The sequence below is a fragment of the Podarcis vaucheri genome (genome assembly GCF_965113315.1).
Source record: "Podarcis vaucheri genome assembly, chromosome: 1".
NCBI lineage: Eukaryota > Metazoa > Chordata > Lepidosauria > Squamata > Lacertidae > Podarcis > Podarcis vaucheri.
Genome location: NC_138759.1, coordinates 5907205 through 5921869, shown reverse-complemented (window position 1 = coordinate 5921869; position 14665 = coordinate 5907205). Strand labels below are relative to the sequence as shown.

Genomic DNA, 14665 nt, shown 5'->3' with positions numbered 1-14665 from the left:
AGGTACTAGGGTGTAAGTGTAGGAGAAACTGAAGAAACTGCAGAGAGGTGTGAATCTCTTTATAATATACAGGTATCCCATAAACAATATACAGGTATCCCATAAACAATATACAGGTATCCCATAAACAATATACAGGTATCCCATAAACAATATACAGGTATCCCATAAACAAGGGACGTGGGTGGTGCTGTGGGTTAAACCACAGAGCCTAGGACTTGCAGATCAGAAGATTGGCAGTTCAAATCCCCGCGATGGGGTGAGCTCCCGTTGCTCGGTCCCTGCTCCTGCCAACCTAGCAGTTCGAAAGCACGTCAAAGTGCAAGTAGATAAATAGGTACCACTCCAGCGGGAAGGTAAACGGCGTTTCCGTGAGCTACTCTGGTTCGCCAGAAGCGGCTTAGTCATGCTGGCCAAATGGCCCGGAAGCTGTACGCCAGCTCCCTTGGCCAATAAAGTGAGATAAGCGCCGCAACCCCAGAGTTGGTCACGACTCGACCTAATGGTCAGGGGTCCCTTTACCTATCCCATAAACATAGGATAGTGATAACGGCTCCTCAGCTCTGATATCTCCTGGGTTTGTTTTTTTTGGGTTGGCTTTTGTTTTTTTGAAGAGCAGGTAGCAGTTTATGGGAAAGAACTCTTGAGACCCTCGAGATCAACTGCCAGTCAGAGTAGACAGCAATGGACCAGATGGATATACAGTACGACTTGCATATGTAGGTATCTCTGAGGCTGAAACAAAAAAAAAGCACTTCCACTTCTACAGAGGCTTCCAAAAGCGCTAAACAAGCAGCCCATCCAAGCTAACATCAACTAGGGTTGCTGCCTAAGCTAACTTTTGATATGGCTGGCTGCATCAAATAGATCAATATTGCCCTTGATGATTTCAGACTGGGGTGGGGGAATTCAAATGCAACAGGAGGTACTTCTGGTTTGACAGGTACCAGCTGGTTTTTAGAAAGCCTGCATAGCAGTAAATTGTTTCAGGATAGGCAATCACTGGGGGGCAAGTCAGATTAGGCAATCAGGCAAGCTTGGAGGACAATCACTTTAATACACACTGTTACGGGAACAGCCCATAGGTTTCTAGAGAAGTGAACAGGAAAGTGAGGTGCAAGCTTGCAGGGGCACTATTTTGTGCAATATTTGTTCAAACCTCATGGGAGAGAAACATTTGGAAAGGCAGCCCATGTTAAAGACATCATCCAGAATGCCAGCTGTTGCGGCTGTGTCCTAGGACATAGCAGGAAACCTTTTGACGCACCCTAAAGTTTAAAAATGCCAGATGCTGTTTTCTTCTGTAGGGCTTCCCACAAACCAGGGAGATGCAAGAACAGAGAACAAACATGTCCCACCAAAGCACAGAAAACAAGACGTGGGATGGAGAGTTAAAAATATGAACAGAAGGTTTGAAACTAATCATATTTATTGTGAATTCAACCACATATTGAGAATGTTATGTTTCAGGAATCCATCGACAAATGTACCCTTTAAAACGTGAATTTATGCTGTGAAAACATTATAGTATTGCTCTTGCTCACAGAGAACCCTCACAGCTTATATTTGTTGTATTTTGCATCAGACAGCTTGCCAGGGAGACAGTGCCAGGATAACCTGACTAATTAAATTCCGATGAGACGTTGGAGACAGGTGCATTTTCACCTGCATGCACCAAGCAAAGGCAATTGGCAGCATGGCCATGTAAGAAGCAGCTCAGTTCCACTGCCGCTGTTTATCGTGATACTGATCTTGCTGTTGCACCTTCTGTTGCTAGATGGACAGCCAGAGTCTCTTGAAAATCATGCAGGTAATTGTATTGCTGCAAGGGAAAGCAGGGTGGCTAAGCTGCAGCACCTGTTCTCTAATCACAGATGCTAAAATGAGCAGAGGACAGTTGTGAAAGGTGGTTGTGAGAACAGATTTCTGAAAGCCCAAAGGAAGTACTCCTGACTCCCTACCAATCCACTTTTTAGCTGTCAAGCAGATCCCCTTCCTTTCTCGGGTTCTACAAAACATTGTCTGTTGGGAATGTAGGGTCCTAGAGTATCTTTCAATTTCTCTTCCCTCCCAGCTGAACTTGCTTAGAGAGATCAGGCCCAGGATCCTCTGCTCACATGTCCCTGATTTTTTGCAGTCCATTAAACGGCAAGCTCCCTGAATAAGAGGACAATGGGAGATGCTGGGTAGGATTCACTAAACCAGCACCATCAGCAGAAGCCTGGTGCAAGGACTTCCACTTGTGCAACAGGGATTTCCTGCCCTCTCCTCACCTTGAAATTGGCTTCAAGGGGGTCCAGTGAACAACCCAAAGAACAGCACATGGGGGAGGATAGGAAAGGGGGGGGGGTTGTTCCACCTGGGAAGCTGCAAGGCTTGCACAGATGGAATGACTGGAAGAGCACAATGTTGAATTCCACCCAATAATAATAATAATAATGCTCTGTAAATATTCAGGGCTTATCCACAGTTTCGCTTTTCTCATGTCTAGAAAGCCTGTTTTCTGTAAGGGCAATGCAGGATTCTGGTATGGCCTTGTGGCCAAGAGCAGAAAGGGTGAATTATGGATACTGTCACCAGCAGCACTGATATCCTTCTTTAACTCTGAGAAAGCCAGGAAAGATTTTCAGTGCCAAACAAAACGCTGCCTTTAGTCAGCTGTTGCCCTTTAACTTGTCCTCCCACTACCAAGCAGGCCCATCATGGCCTTCCCTCATACCTTTATGGTTTGTATAGCTCCTGAACCTCTCAAGTCTCGCAGGCTGTCTATGGCCTGCTGTGGGCCTATTGTGTCGGATATCTGAAGCAGGAGACAAGCTGCTACTGTAAAAAAAGAAAAAGAAAAAACCTAAGAGATTTTCTGTTTAAGGAAACCAGTTGTATTTAGTGAGGAGGCAGAACCTGCTTGAAAGCCTGAGTGAATAATAATAATAATAAGAGCAATAGTAACAGTGGATGATGATGATGTTATAATTTGTACCCTGCCCATCTGCCTGGGTTGCCCCAGCCACTCTGGGCAGCATCCAAAATATAAAAACACAGTGAGACATCAAACATTTTAAACTTCCTTATACAGGGCTGCCTTCAGATGTCTTCTAAGAGTCATGTAGTAGTTTATCTCATTTTCATCTGATGGGAGGGCATTCCACAGGGCATTAATACGTTTTAAGATTGCAAATCCTATATGCATTTACCTGGGAGCAAGTCCAACTGAACTCAGGGGAGATTACTTCCGATTATATATGCCAGGGATTATGCTGTATGTGAAGGATGAGCAACATCTGGCTGTCCAGATGTGGCCAATTGTTAGGAATGGAGGGAGTTGTAGTCCCAGCATCTGGAGAGCTGTAAGTTCTCCATTCCTGCTGTACATGCTCAGAGCACATTTTCTTGTGAAGCATTCCTTACACTTGTTGAGGCTGAAGCTAAGAGAGTGGCTTGCTTAAGGAACCCCAGGGAAGTCGCAGCTGAGCTATAGGGCAGCACAGAAATATCATATTATGCCTTCTGCATTTCATGACCTTTGTCACCAATGGGTATATAACCTGCGAGCTGAGAATAACTGGTCATGAAAGCTTCTGCCATAATACATCTGTGAGTATTTCAGGTGCCACAACAATCTTTGAGCTTTAAAGCAAGGACTTCTAGAGCCAATCTCATACTCTTCACCATGACACAGGTCTTGCAAGGCAGTTCCACCTTCCTCTTTTTATTGCCCATCTTGGCATTTCATGGGCACCTCAGTAATAAAAATAAAAGATTAATAGTTCTCGCAACTTGCGGGGGAAAAATTGCGCTCTGCCAGTGATGTTCTTCTTCCAGAGTTGTTGTTGTTATACCTAGGGAGTAGAAGGCAAGGAGTATTCCTCTAACTCAGCTGTGAAAGAGCTTCCGCCTTTTACATCTGCAAAGATGAGTCTGAGACTACTGGTGGAGAAAATTGTGTAACATACTAGAGGACATAGTTTCATGATCAGATGGATTTATGCAGGAAAATGCCAATATTAAACTAATTAATGCTTTTAGAAAAAGTATTTACTTACTGAGACAGGATCTTCCAAGCCCTCCATAACAGCTGAAAGTGGGGAAAAAAGGATTGGGCATTTTTTTTTTTTCAAAAACAGAACACGTACAGTGGTACCTTGGGTTACATACGCTTCAGGTTACATACTCTTCAGGTTACAGACTCCGCTAACCCAGAAATAGTGCTTCAGGTTAAGAACTTTGCTTCAGGATGAGAACAGAAATCATGGGGCGGCAGCAGGAGGCCCCATTAGCTAAAGTGGTGCTTCAGGTTAAGAACGGACCTCCGGAACGAATTAAGTACTTAACCCGAGGTACCACTGTACACTGTGATAGTATCAAGAGTCACAACAAACCAGCTCTGTCTTGTTCCAGAAAAAGGTTTCCAATCTGATATTGAGAGGCAATATCCTTAACACAGCCACCCCAAATCTGGTACAGTTCAGATGTTTGGGCATTTGACTTTCATCAGTGTCAGGTTGGGGAAAGAAGCCCTATCATAGGTTTGTTCAGGGCTCCGTGTAGCTCTGTGTTTCTTGAGCTCCCCTTCAAAAACCCAGTCCTAGCCTACGATGACTGTGTATAAGGACTCTCCAGTTTTCTTATAATGAACCCTTATTGTTGCATAGGACAGAAGCTTCTCTGTGGCACCATTTTTTAAAGCTAAGCGAATCTGGGTGCCGCATGGGAGAGTGCTGGAAATCTTTTGAATGCTGCCTTTCAGCTTCTTACACTCTGCACTTCAATCGGGAGAAAGCCGCACTCGCAGAGCTCAGGAGATGCTGGATTTCATCAAAGAAGAAGAAGAAGAAGCTTCTTAGAGCAAAGGCAGGATAAAATATAATTACTAAAAATCTAAAATCAAATCTTGGGAATGGCACACATCTTCCTTCTCATCCTGACTTCGCAAGCACACTGATAATAATAATAATAATACCTTTATTGTCAATGTACAACCTGTGTACAATGAAATTAACTGAGCCTCCCCCCCCCCACTCAATCTCATTGCACTCTCTGTGCTTGTCGCACAACACACCAACCCCGAAAGTCAGTTGCACTATATTATTTTCTGTTCAGCAGCCTATCAGTCCACGGATAGAAACTGTTTTTTAGCCTCTTGGTACGACTGATTATACTTCTATATCTCCTGCCCGAGGGTAGAAGATTAAAGAGGTGCTGGCCAGGGTGTGAATCGTCCCTGAGAATTCTTCTTGCACTTTTCCCTAAAGCAGGGGTCAGCAAACTTTTTCAGCAGGGGGCCAGTCCACTGTACCTCAGATTGTGTGGGGGGCCAGACTATTATTTTTTTTTTGGGGGGGGGAAATGAACGAATTCCTATGCCCCACAACTAACCCAGAGATGCATTTTAAATAAAAGGACACATTCTACTCATGTAAAAACACGCCGATTCCCGGACCATCCACGGGCCGGATTTAGAAGACGATTGGGCCGGTTCCGGCCCCCGGGCCTTAGTTTGCCTACCTATGCCCTAAAGCATTCAATTGTAGGATTTTCTTGATTTAGGAAGATTCTCTAGGATGGGGCACATCTGCATTTTATTTTGTCCCACCTACATGGGAACGGTGGCAGCATTCAAGGGGGTGGCAGAAGCTAGAAGGCAAATTTCTGAACTGTGGTGTTAGCAGGAAACTTTGGTGGGTGTATACAGGTTGTGGCCATCTTCACTTGTGGAGAGAGGACAAAAGACCTGGCGCACTGGAACTCACTGTATTAAGGTTTTCCGGTCGCCTTCGAGGCAGCTTCTCAGTTCCTTTAGAATCAGGCAGCATTTGGCTATGTCTGGAGTGTCTCCATCAGGTATAGGGTGATGGTGCACAGCGATCCCTTGGCTCTGATATGCCTCTAGGAGGTGTGGGACACGGTACTTTGAAAGCTCTCCTCTGGTACAGAGGACAAAGACATCCTGCACCCCGTAGCTCTTCAGTTCATCTGCAAAGGAACGAAGCTGTTCGCCTTGTTAAAATGCTACACGAAACCATAAAAGCCTTGCGAATCCTAATTCAGAAAACAATTCAAACTGACTTTACAAAAAGGAATTTGTGCGTTCCATGACCAGATTATTAGGCAAACCACAGATGCTCGCCTAATAAAGCTCGCCTAATTTTAGCAACTGAAATTGCAGCACTGCCCTGGAATTAGATTACAGCAGGGTGGAATTAGTGCTCGGCTCAGGATACAAGGAAAATAAATGTTCCAAGGAGAGCAGCAACATTTAATAATTTTTTGATTAACTAATTTTTAAAAAAATGATCAGTAAAAAGGTGTCCCCCAATTAGACACTAAATTCTTAAAATGCTGAAATCATTTTTTTAATTGTAATTTTTTTAAATTAAAATGTAAAAACAATTCATTTAAAATAAAAATCTTAAATCATTCTTAAAGCAATAACATTATACAAACTGCAGGTGGCAAATGCCATCTTAAGAGCTATTCTCTCAAGTGAAAGGGAAGAAGAAATGTCTCTTCTGGAACCTTTTATCAGGAAAGATGTTACACAAAGAAGGGGAAAAGGAAAATTAAGAACACCAAAAGTGCTTATCCCAGAATCCTATGCCAGTTGCAAGGCATAAGAAAAGGTAAACATGGAGCAACCAGGCGTTGAAGGAAGGCTGAAAGATCCCCAGGGCACTGATATATAATTACCTATATCTTTCTGAAGGCTTCTTCTAATACTTTTGAATCGGCAACCTAAAATGATGCAGTGTGGATGCATGAAAGAACATATCAAGTACTGCTAGAAATATAACAAGTATTTGTTAAATGCAAGGCATCTATGTCTATTTACCACCAACAGTTGTGTTTCATTTTACCTCACATGTAGTGACATAGGCAGATTAATGTGGCGTGGGGTAAGTTAAGATTCCCCCCCCCCCATCAAATGAATGAGCATTTAAATCAGTTTTTAAGCTGTTATTGCATACCTGGTAGTGAGCAAATTCCCAGAAATTGGGAATAGGTTGGTGATAGGGCTAACCTACAGAAAGAAAGAAAGTTAAAAACCTTTACAATGGCATTTAAATTTGCAAATTTGCAATCGGCAAGCTCTCTTTACAACTACAGGTCTGCCACATCGTCAGCAGGAAAAGAGTTTAAAATCTAGCTCACAACTTCTCTAGATGTCCTTTTCATTGCACATGCATAGCTTGTGCTCATGATGCTATCGGGGTGGTTACATGTGACCCCATTTTCAACACTGTTTGAGCCTGCAACAGCTCTGGGGACGGTCACACTGCTTCATTTCCAGCCTATCACACAACATCCTGCTGAAAACCTGTAACATTTTATATCCCAGAAGTTTTAGCTGATCTTTGTCCCAGTATTGTTGTGCAATAATGTGGAAGGATTGGGGAAGCCAGGTTGACGGGAGGAGGAATGACCGCGGGGAGGAATGCTGTGAGAAGAAACGCCATGGTGCATCTGCAGCAGTGAACCGGCTGCCTTCATCTGCCCCAGCTGCATCAAAACATGTCTCTCCCGCATCAGTCTCTACAGCCACAGCAGGTGCTGTAACTCTCCAACCATTTGACTTCACCCTCAAAGGCACACTCCTCCATTGTCTCCTGAGACAGATGAATGCCAACAACAAATTGAGGAAGCACCACAGAACAAGCTAAAGCAGAGTAATACAACCACTCCACGCATTATTATTGTGCAAAGAACATGTTGCAGAACACACCCACAATATAAAAAGACTAGTCTGGAAAGGCCCTCAGAGATTCTTCAGATGAAAGGATTTATGATCCTGACCTGTGGAGGGACATTCAAGTTGTAAAACATAGGGGTATATAAGAAGGTATGTTTAACACAATATGGAAATTACAAGGTTGTGCCTGATCAATTAGTATGAAATAATTTTGGAAATGAGAGAACCTTGTGCAGCCACCCAAGTGAACTGTGGGTAACATCTGGGGTACTGCCTATGCTACTGAATAGCTTAAAAGAGGGGACGCTCCCCTTACGATCCAAGGGTATAACGGATTTCCACTAAACCCATTGATAGTGTACTACTGCAGTTTTCTTGTTTTTCTTTTCTGTTACAAATAATCTCTGCAGCCAAAAGGAGAAATGTAAAGTATGCTTTGGATGGTTATAAACACAGGGTACCTGCATTCAATGCAAAATGGTAAAGCTGCTATGACATGGGTCGGCAAACTAGGGCTCGCGGACCGGATCAGGCCCAATTGCCTTCTTTATCCAGCCTGTGGACGGTCTGGGAATTGGCACGTGGATATGGATCACCAGTGCGTGCAATCTTTCTTCTTCCCTCTCCCTCACACAGTGGCGCTTTTCTCCTCAGGAACGGAACAATCTTGTCCCATGCCGGGCGCTGTCGATGGTGGGAGTTGGCTCGCCCGCCTCAGCAGGGTGGCGCTGTGAAGGGGGCGGATGACACCGGCTGCCGGCTGCATTTTTCCTCCTGCTCCCCCAGTCCGCCCTTCTTTCTTTCCTTCTCCAAGCCCCTTTTCCACGCCGCTTCCTCATGTGCTTTCTTTGTCGCCACCTGCCTCCCTGCCTCCCTCCTTCACGTACCTACGGGACCGCCTCTCCTGGTATGCCCCGCAAAGGACCTTAAGGTCCACAAATAACAACACTTTGGAGGTCCTGAGCCTCAAGGTTAGCTTGGTCTCAACTAGGGCCAGGGCCTTTTCAGCACTGGCCCTGATGTGGTGGAATGCACTGTCACAAGAGACCAGGGCACTGCGGGACTTGACATCTTTCTGCAGGGCCTGCAAGACAGAGCTGTTCCGCCTGGTCTTTGGTTTGGACTCAGTCTGACCCTTATGTTTCCCTCCGCTTACGGTTTTGATTTATGGGCTACTTTTAAAATGAGGCTGCATTTTAAATTGCATTTTAACCTGTATTTTAAATTGTTCCCCCCCCCTATTATGTTATTACTGTAATTTTACTGGTGTTAGCCGCCCTGAGCCCGGCTTTGGCAGGGGTATAAATAAAATTTATTATTATTATTATTATTCGTCCCATGGCGTTCAGGCAGATTGTTGCGGTGGCCGTGGATTGACGGGCGGCTCTATCTTCTCCGCAGTGCCTCTTGGGAAGCAGCAGCAGGTGGTGGGTAAAAGCCCCAGCGATGCCTCAGTTTCCCTACCTCTGTCTGTGGCTCCTCTGCCAACTGCAGCCTCCTACCCTGCCACAGCGCCTGCCTAGCTGGAGAAGCCCAACTGCAGCTATTGGGGCGACAACTGGGACAAGTAGAGCGAAGCATCTTCAGGCCTCTTTGCGTGCGGGCGAAAATCGTTCACCCCCCCCCCAATATAGTCCGGCCCCCAACAAGGTCTGAGGGACAGTGGGCTGGCCCCCTGCTGAAAAAGTCTGCTGACACCTGTGCTATGACTTAGCAACTTGTTTGGCAGAATGTGCTGAAAAGTGGCCATATTATACCCATCACAAGGTAGGTTATCCCTGCCCCTTGACAAGGCAGGTTCAGAGTGTAGGTGTTTCTTCTAGATTCAGCACACAGCAGAAGTGACCTCTGTAGCACAGAATGCCTTTTATCAGCTATAGCCAGTTCACCACCTGTGGCTACTTTTGGACAAAAATAGTCAAGTCGCAGTCCATCTACGCTCATACAATGTTCTGACTGTATTACTGCAATGTGTTGTTGTGGAACTGCCCTTGAAGACAGCTCAGAAGTTTCAAATAGTACAAACTCGTTGGCATCTGTCTGTCTCAAGAGACAATGGTGTGTGGCTCGGGGTGAATTCATTAGCAGCACCGAAGTGTCCTCTCCGAGGTGCATGCCTGGGCAGCGTGTATGGAGGTCCTGAGCTGCCCAGACTCATTGATGTGGTCCAAAGGAAAACAGAGCAAAATGTTTGGTACCAGCTTGGCTGCAGGAGTTGCTGGAAGGAGGCGTACAAGGTTTCCTGGGGACTCCATTCTGGGTTTGTGTAGGGTTTACTCCTTAGCCTTTTCTTCTCCCGAAGATATCCCATAAGGCAGCAGAGGATTAGGATCAGTGTTTTCCTTATCTTATATGGGCTATTTTCACAGAATAATGAACCCCATCTGCCCCTCACTTCCCTCTGCAGCATGTGCAGAAACCCACTCCTGGTCTCGTCCGCTCAATCTGCCAGAGCCTGTCTTCGCATGCAGGGGAAGTCCCTAACTCAGTGTGGGTTTGAGACCCATCGACTACCGTCACCTGGTTTAGCCGGCCAGTCGAAGCTGTTCCTGGTGTGTGGCTGCTGTTGCATACTGCCAGTTTCCAGGAGCCACAGGCAAGAGCCGAGTGCAGGGGACCCAAGGTGGACAAACTGCCCCAGAATGAGCACAACTACCCCTCCCTTAACACCCCATATGAAGAAAATTAAGCAAGCTGTGAAATGTGGCTAGTGGCCAGAATGCTAAGCTGCTCCAAAGGAATTCTGGAAGGGGTCCCCTGAGGAAATTTGGACCTACCAGGATACTTGAAAGGGTACCTGTTCTTCCTCCGAGGGTTCTTCGTCCGATGAGTCGAACTCGTTTGCCTGCATTGCAAGATTTTACAGCATCAGCCCACTTACTGCACACACGACACCTCGGGGTACAAATCAACTTCTCCATCCCACACGTCTAATAAATTGTCGATACCTGTATAGCTGCTTCATGACTATTGTTCATTCTGGCTGGCCAGGAAATGTATCATGAAAGGCTACAGATAACTGGCTGCCATCCACTAAAATTAGGATTGCAACCTGTCCAGCTAAATGCCTTGAGCAGAATTGTGGGGGGTTTTTTTTACATATCTACCTTTATTGTGACATTTAGTCTAGTGACATGTCCTCCAGCATTTAAGCTGAAAATAAGGACACAGTGTCATCACAGGGTGGTGGGTGAGGCAGTTCCAGGCGTCAGAGGGTGATGGAGCAAAGATTTAGGGTGGCCATGGGGTCTACTTTACAGAGAACTGTCCTCTATATCGGTTTTAATGTATCTATGTGGGGTTTATTGCCTGCTTGGTTGTAAGTTACTTTGGGTTGCCCTGGGCTAAAGCAATTAAGAAATTTAATTAATAATAATATATGAAGCACTGTTTGGTTTAAAGCAGGCATGGCCAAACTTGGCCCTCCAGCTGTTTTGGGACTACAGCTCCCATCATCCCTAGCTAATAGGACCAGTGGTCAGGGATGATGGGAATTGTAGTCCCAAAAAACAGCTGGAGGGCCAAGTTTGGCCATGCCTGGTAAAGATAAAGAACCCTAAGAAGGAAGATCGCCATGTGCCTTGAAGTTGCAGACAGCTGGACAGCAGAACAAACAGGTTCCTTGGGTCACTCACCCAGTTTGCCCCCGCTAGGATAAAAGGTTACAGGTTCTCCATTTAATTATACTGTCGACTTTCAGATGTTGCAACTGTACATTTAAATGGCCATGTGCAAATGTTACGCGTGCCCTCGTCCTATTTTTATTTGACATTGCATAAGTGGCCACCCTCCAAATGTAATTGGTGGGGTTGCAGTGGGATATAAGAGCAGAGAGACGAGGCCACGAAGGGCTGGGATATATCCAGCCTCATATAACCAACATTTGTTGTTGCTGTTTAGTCATTTAGTCGTGTCCGACTCTTCGTGACCCCCTGGACCAGAGCACGCCAGGCACTCCTGTCTTCCACTGCCTCCTGCAGTTTGGTCAAACTCATGTTGGTAGCTTCGAGAACACTGTCCCACCATCTCTTCCTCTGTCATCCCCTTCTCCTTGTGCCCTCCATCTTTCCCAACATCAGGGTCTTTTCCAGGGAGTCCTCTGTTCTCATGAGGTGGCCAAAGTATTGGAGCCTCAGCTTCACGATCTGTCCTTCCAGTGAGCACTCAGGGCTGATTTCCTTCAGAATGGAGAGGTTTGATCTTCTTGCAGTCCATGGGACTCTCAAGAGTCTCCTCCAGCACCATAATTCAAAAGCATCAATCCTTCGGCGATCAGCCTTCTTTATGGTCCAGCTCTCACTTCCATACATCACTACTTGGAAAACCATGGCTTTTACTATACGGACCTTTGTTGGCCAGGTGATGTCTCTGCTTTTTAAGATGCTGTCTAGGTTTGTCATGGCTTTTCTCCCAAGTAGCAGGCGTCTCTTAATTTCGTGGCTGCTGTCGCCATCTGCAGTGATCATGGAGCTGAAGAAAGTAAAATCTCTCACTGCCTCCATTTCTTCCCCTTCTATTTGCCAGGAGGTGATGGGGCCAGTGGCCATGATCTTCGTTTTTTTGATGTTGAGCTTCACGCTTAAGGCTAATTAATGGATGATGGGGTTAAGACCATGGAATAAGCTATCCTGCCATCCTTCGCTAGATCACTTCCCCTCACCTTGAAAGCAATAAAGCTCTTGGGTCTCCCACTTTCCACCTTTGTATGCTTTATTATTATTATTATTATTATTAGGGATTGAGTATTTCCCCTGATTATTCCTCCTGCACAAGCCATAAATCTGTGCTGAAGGCATGGAGTGGATTGTGTTAATGATATATAAAACTGAGCAGCCACATACTGTATCATGCATTTCATATAACTACCCCAACTCTGACTTTAATATTAAACGCTTTGTTTTTTGTGGGTTTGCTCTTTTACATGTAAACCTCCCTGGAGAAACCTACCCAAGAGCACAATAGAAAATGCTGCAATAATAACAATTAATAATACAATAATAGCAGTTCCCGCAGAAATGGTTATAGCAGAAATAAATCCCTTTACCAAAGGGTTTTTGTTTTGTTTCTTGCCACCATCCTCCTGGAGGTCATGCCTTGGGCACCCCCCTTAGTTTTTGCTTTCCTAGAAGTGCCAATAATTTGTGGGTCTTGGGAGTTACAATTTTATAAATTGGGTAGGGTGCTTTTAATGCACCCCCAACTTGTTTTTTAGGTTCCTTACGTGGGTTTTTGTTTATCTGTTTACTCGCAAATCACTCTGGGTCGCCTTGGACAATATAAAGCGACCTACAAATGTAAAAAATAATATATATATATATATATATATATATATACACACACACATACATATATATTTGTGTGTGTGTGTGTGTGTGTGCGTATATATATATATGCAATATAATTTATTTTTAATAATAATATACACACACACACATTATTTATTTATTACATATAAATATAGGTCCCACAAGCCTGTGCGGGGCGCATTAACACTGAACAATTTTTGCCTTCTGTCTCCTTTCCCTCCCTATCCCCCTTAATTTCCAATGCGTCGGGTAACGCTGAGGTAAATTCACTCTGCACATGCTCAGAGGCACCCTTAAAGCGGACGGCGTGGAAAACCGAGATTGGTAAGGGGAGGCGGGGAGAGGCTGAGAAGAAAGCGATCCCATTCGCCCCGCGCTCAGTCCGTCACAGGAGAACGAGGCGGGGGCCAAGCCCCCTTTTCCCGCCCCAAATCCAGAAAACGGCGCAGGATTGGCAGTTCCCCTCCCGCTCTCCTGCGTTGCTAGGATACAGCCTCCCCCTCACCTCAGCTGCGCGGACTCGCGCCATCCTCTCTGCTGAAAAAACAAACAAACCGCCGCCGGCCGCCAACGGTTTCGAAAGAGAGAGCTCGCGCCGGAGCCGAGAACGCGGATTGGCCCTTTTTTCTACCGCCCCTTTGCCGGCGGCCTATCAGCCGGCGGGGAATAAACAAAGCTCCCGCCTTGCTAGGGCTTCTTGGAAGGACGCTTCTTATTGGACAGTGGCTTTGAAGACCCCGCCCCTGCCTGCTCTTAACTCAAAGCGGTTTACAAGTATAAAACAACCAAAAACGAAAAGATAACAGCACATAATTAAAACCCACAATGAAACAATTTCAGTTTTTCACATTAAGTATCAGTGAATTTTTTTTAAAAAGGTAGTCACAGCATCACATTAAAATTCCATTAAAATTAAAAAGATACATTTCATTATGTCATATTTTTCTATGATTTCTCACAATTCAGTTGCAAAAACAGTTGCTGTTGTGAAATGCACATGATTTTACGAGACAGTTTCAGGTCCCTTGCTAGCACAGAGGATCTAAGATACAAATAAGGCATTGTGTTAATTCCACGTTTTTATGAATAAGGGATTTATTCCTCGGAGTGCCCCTTCCTTTCGTCAATGGACAACACAGCCCTGTATGTGCCTACTCAGAAGTAAGTCTCGCTGAGTTTAATAGAGCTTACTCCCTTGTAAGTGGGTACAGGGCTGTGAGGGGGAAAAAAGGAGTTTTAGTAAAACACGACTGCAGCAGTAGAGGGCACCCTTGCTTTATAAATGCAAAATGCTCTTTACAAAATCTGCTTTCTAAAAATATGTTTGTTAGCATCACATTATTCACTTGCAAAATAATAATGTGATTGATAAAGCACCACTGACGGTGAGCCTTTTGCACATCATGTACTTGTTTTTTTAAAAAAATAATATTTATTGAAAAAAGAATTTTTAAAATTACAAAAGAAAAAAAAGACAAAATTACAGAGAAAAAAGACAAAAACAGAAAAAAAGAAAAACTAAAACCATCATTTTCAAATTCTCCACTTTCATTACCTTCTTTCCATGACCTCCTCCTCCTCCCATCTCTTGTATCTTGATTAATAATTGTCACAGCAAATCCTTTCCATAATTCATAATATTCTGTCATTACATAAATCAAAACTGTAAGGG

At 44.7% G+C, this 14665-nt stretch overlaps 1 protein-coding gene across 9 annotated transcripts; it reads right to left on the bottom strand.

Annotated features, from left to right (window-relative positions):
* Positions 1-1411: 1411 nt before the first annotated feature.
* CDKN3 (cyclin dependent kinase inhibitor 3) lies at positions 1412-13646 on the bottom strand. Of its 9 annotated transcripts, none has more exons than XM_082219854.1 (8): positions 13499-13646; positions 10465-10532; positions 6966-7018; positions 6688-6732; positions 5751-5973; positions 4044-4075; positions 2720-2823; positions 1412-1822 (listed from the first exon to the last, which is right to left on the bottom strand). In XM_082219854.1, exons 1-8 carry the CDS (start codon positions 13520-13522, stop codon positions 1736-1738), a joined length of 636 nt encoding a protein of 211 aa, XP_082075980.1. In that variant the 5' UTR covers positions 13523-13646; the 3' UTR covers positions 1412-1735. The 9 variants fall into 9 exon arrangements, with proteins under 9 accessions (XP_082075980.1, XP_082075976.1, XP_082075975.1 ...); XM_082219850.1 differs by lacking the exon at positions 13499-13646 and adding an exon at positions 13285-13466 and having other exon boundaries at positions 2720-2820; XM_082219849.1 differs by lacking the exon at positions 13499-13646 and adding an exon at positions 13285-13461.
* Between the last annotated feature and the right edge of the window lie 1019 nt (positions 13647-14665).

Excerpts from the sequence above, each read along its gene's own strand:
- CDKN3 (XM_082219849.1), bottom strand. The coding sequence starts at position 13,359 with ATGGGATCGCTTTCTTCTCAGCCTCTCCCCGCCTCCCCTTACCAATCT. Across the intron at positions 6,733-6,965 it reads GGGAATTTGCTCACTACCAG|GTTGCCGATTCAAAAGTATT; the intron begins GTATGCAATAAC and ends GCATCATTTTAG. Across the intron at positions 2,824-4,043 it reads GCTTGGAAGATCCTGTCTCA|TAGCAGCTTGTCTCCTGCTT; the intron begins GTAAGTAAATAC and ends CTTTTTTTACAG.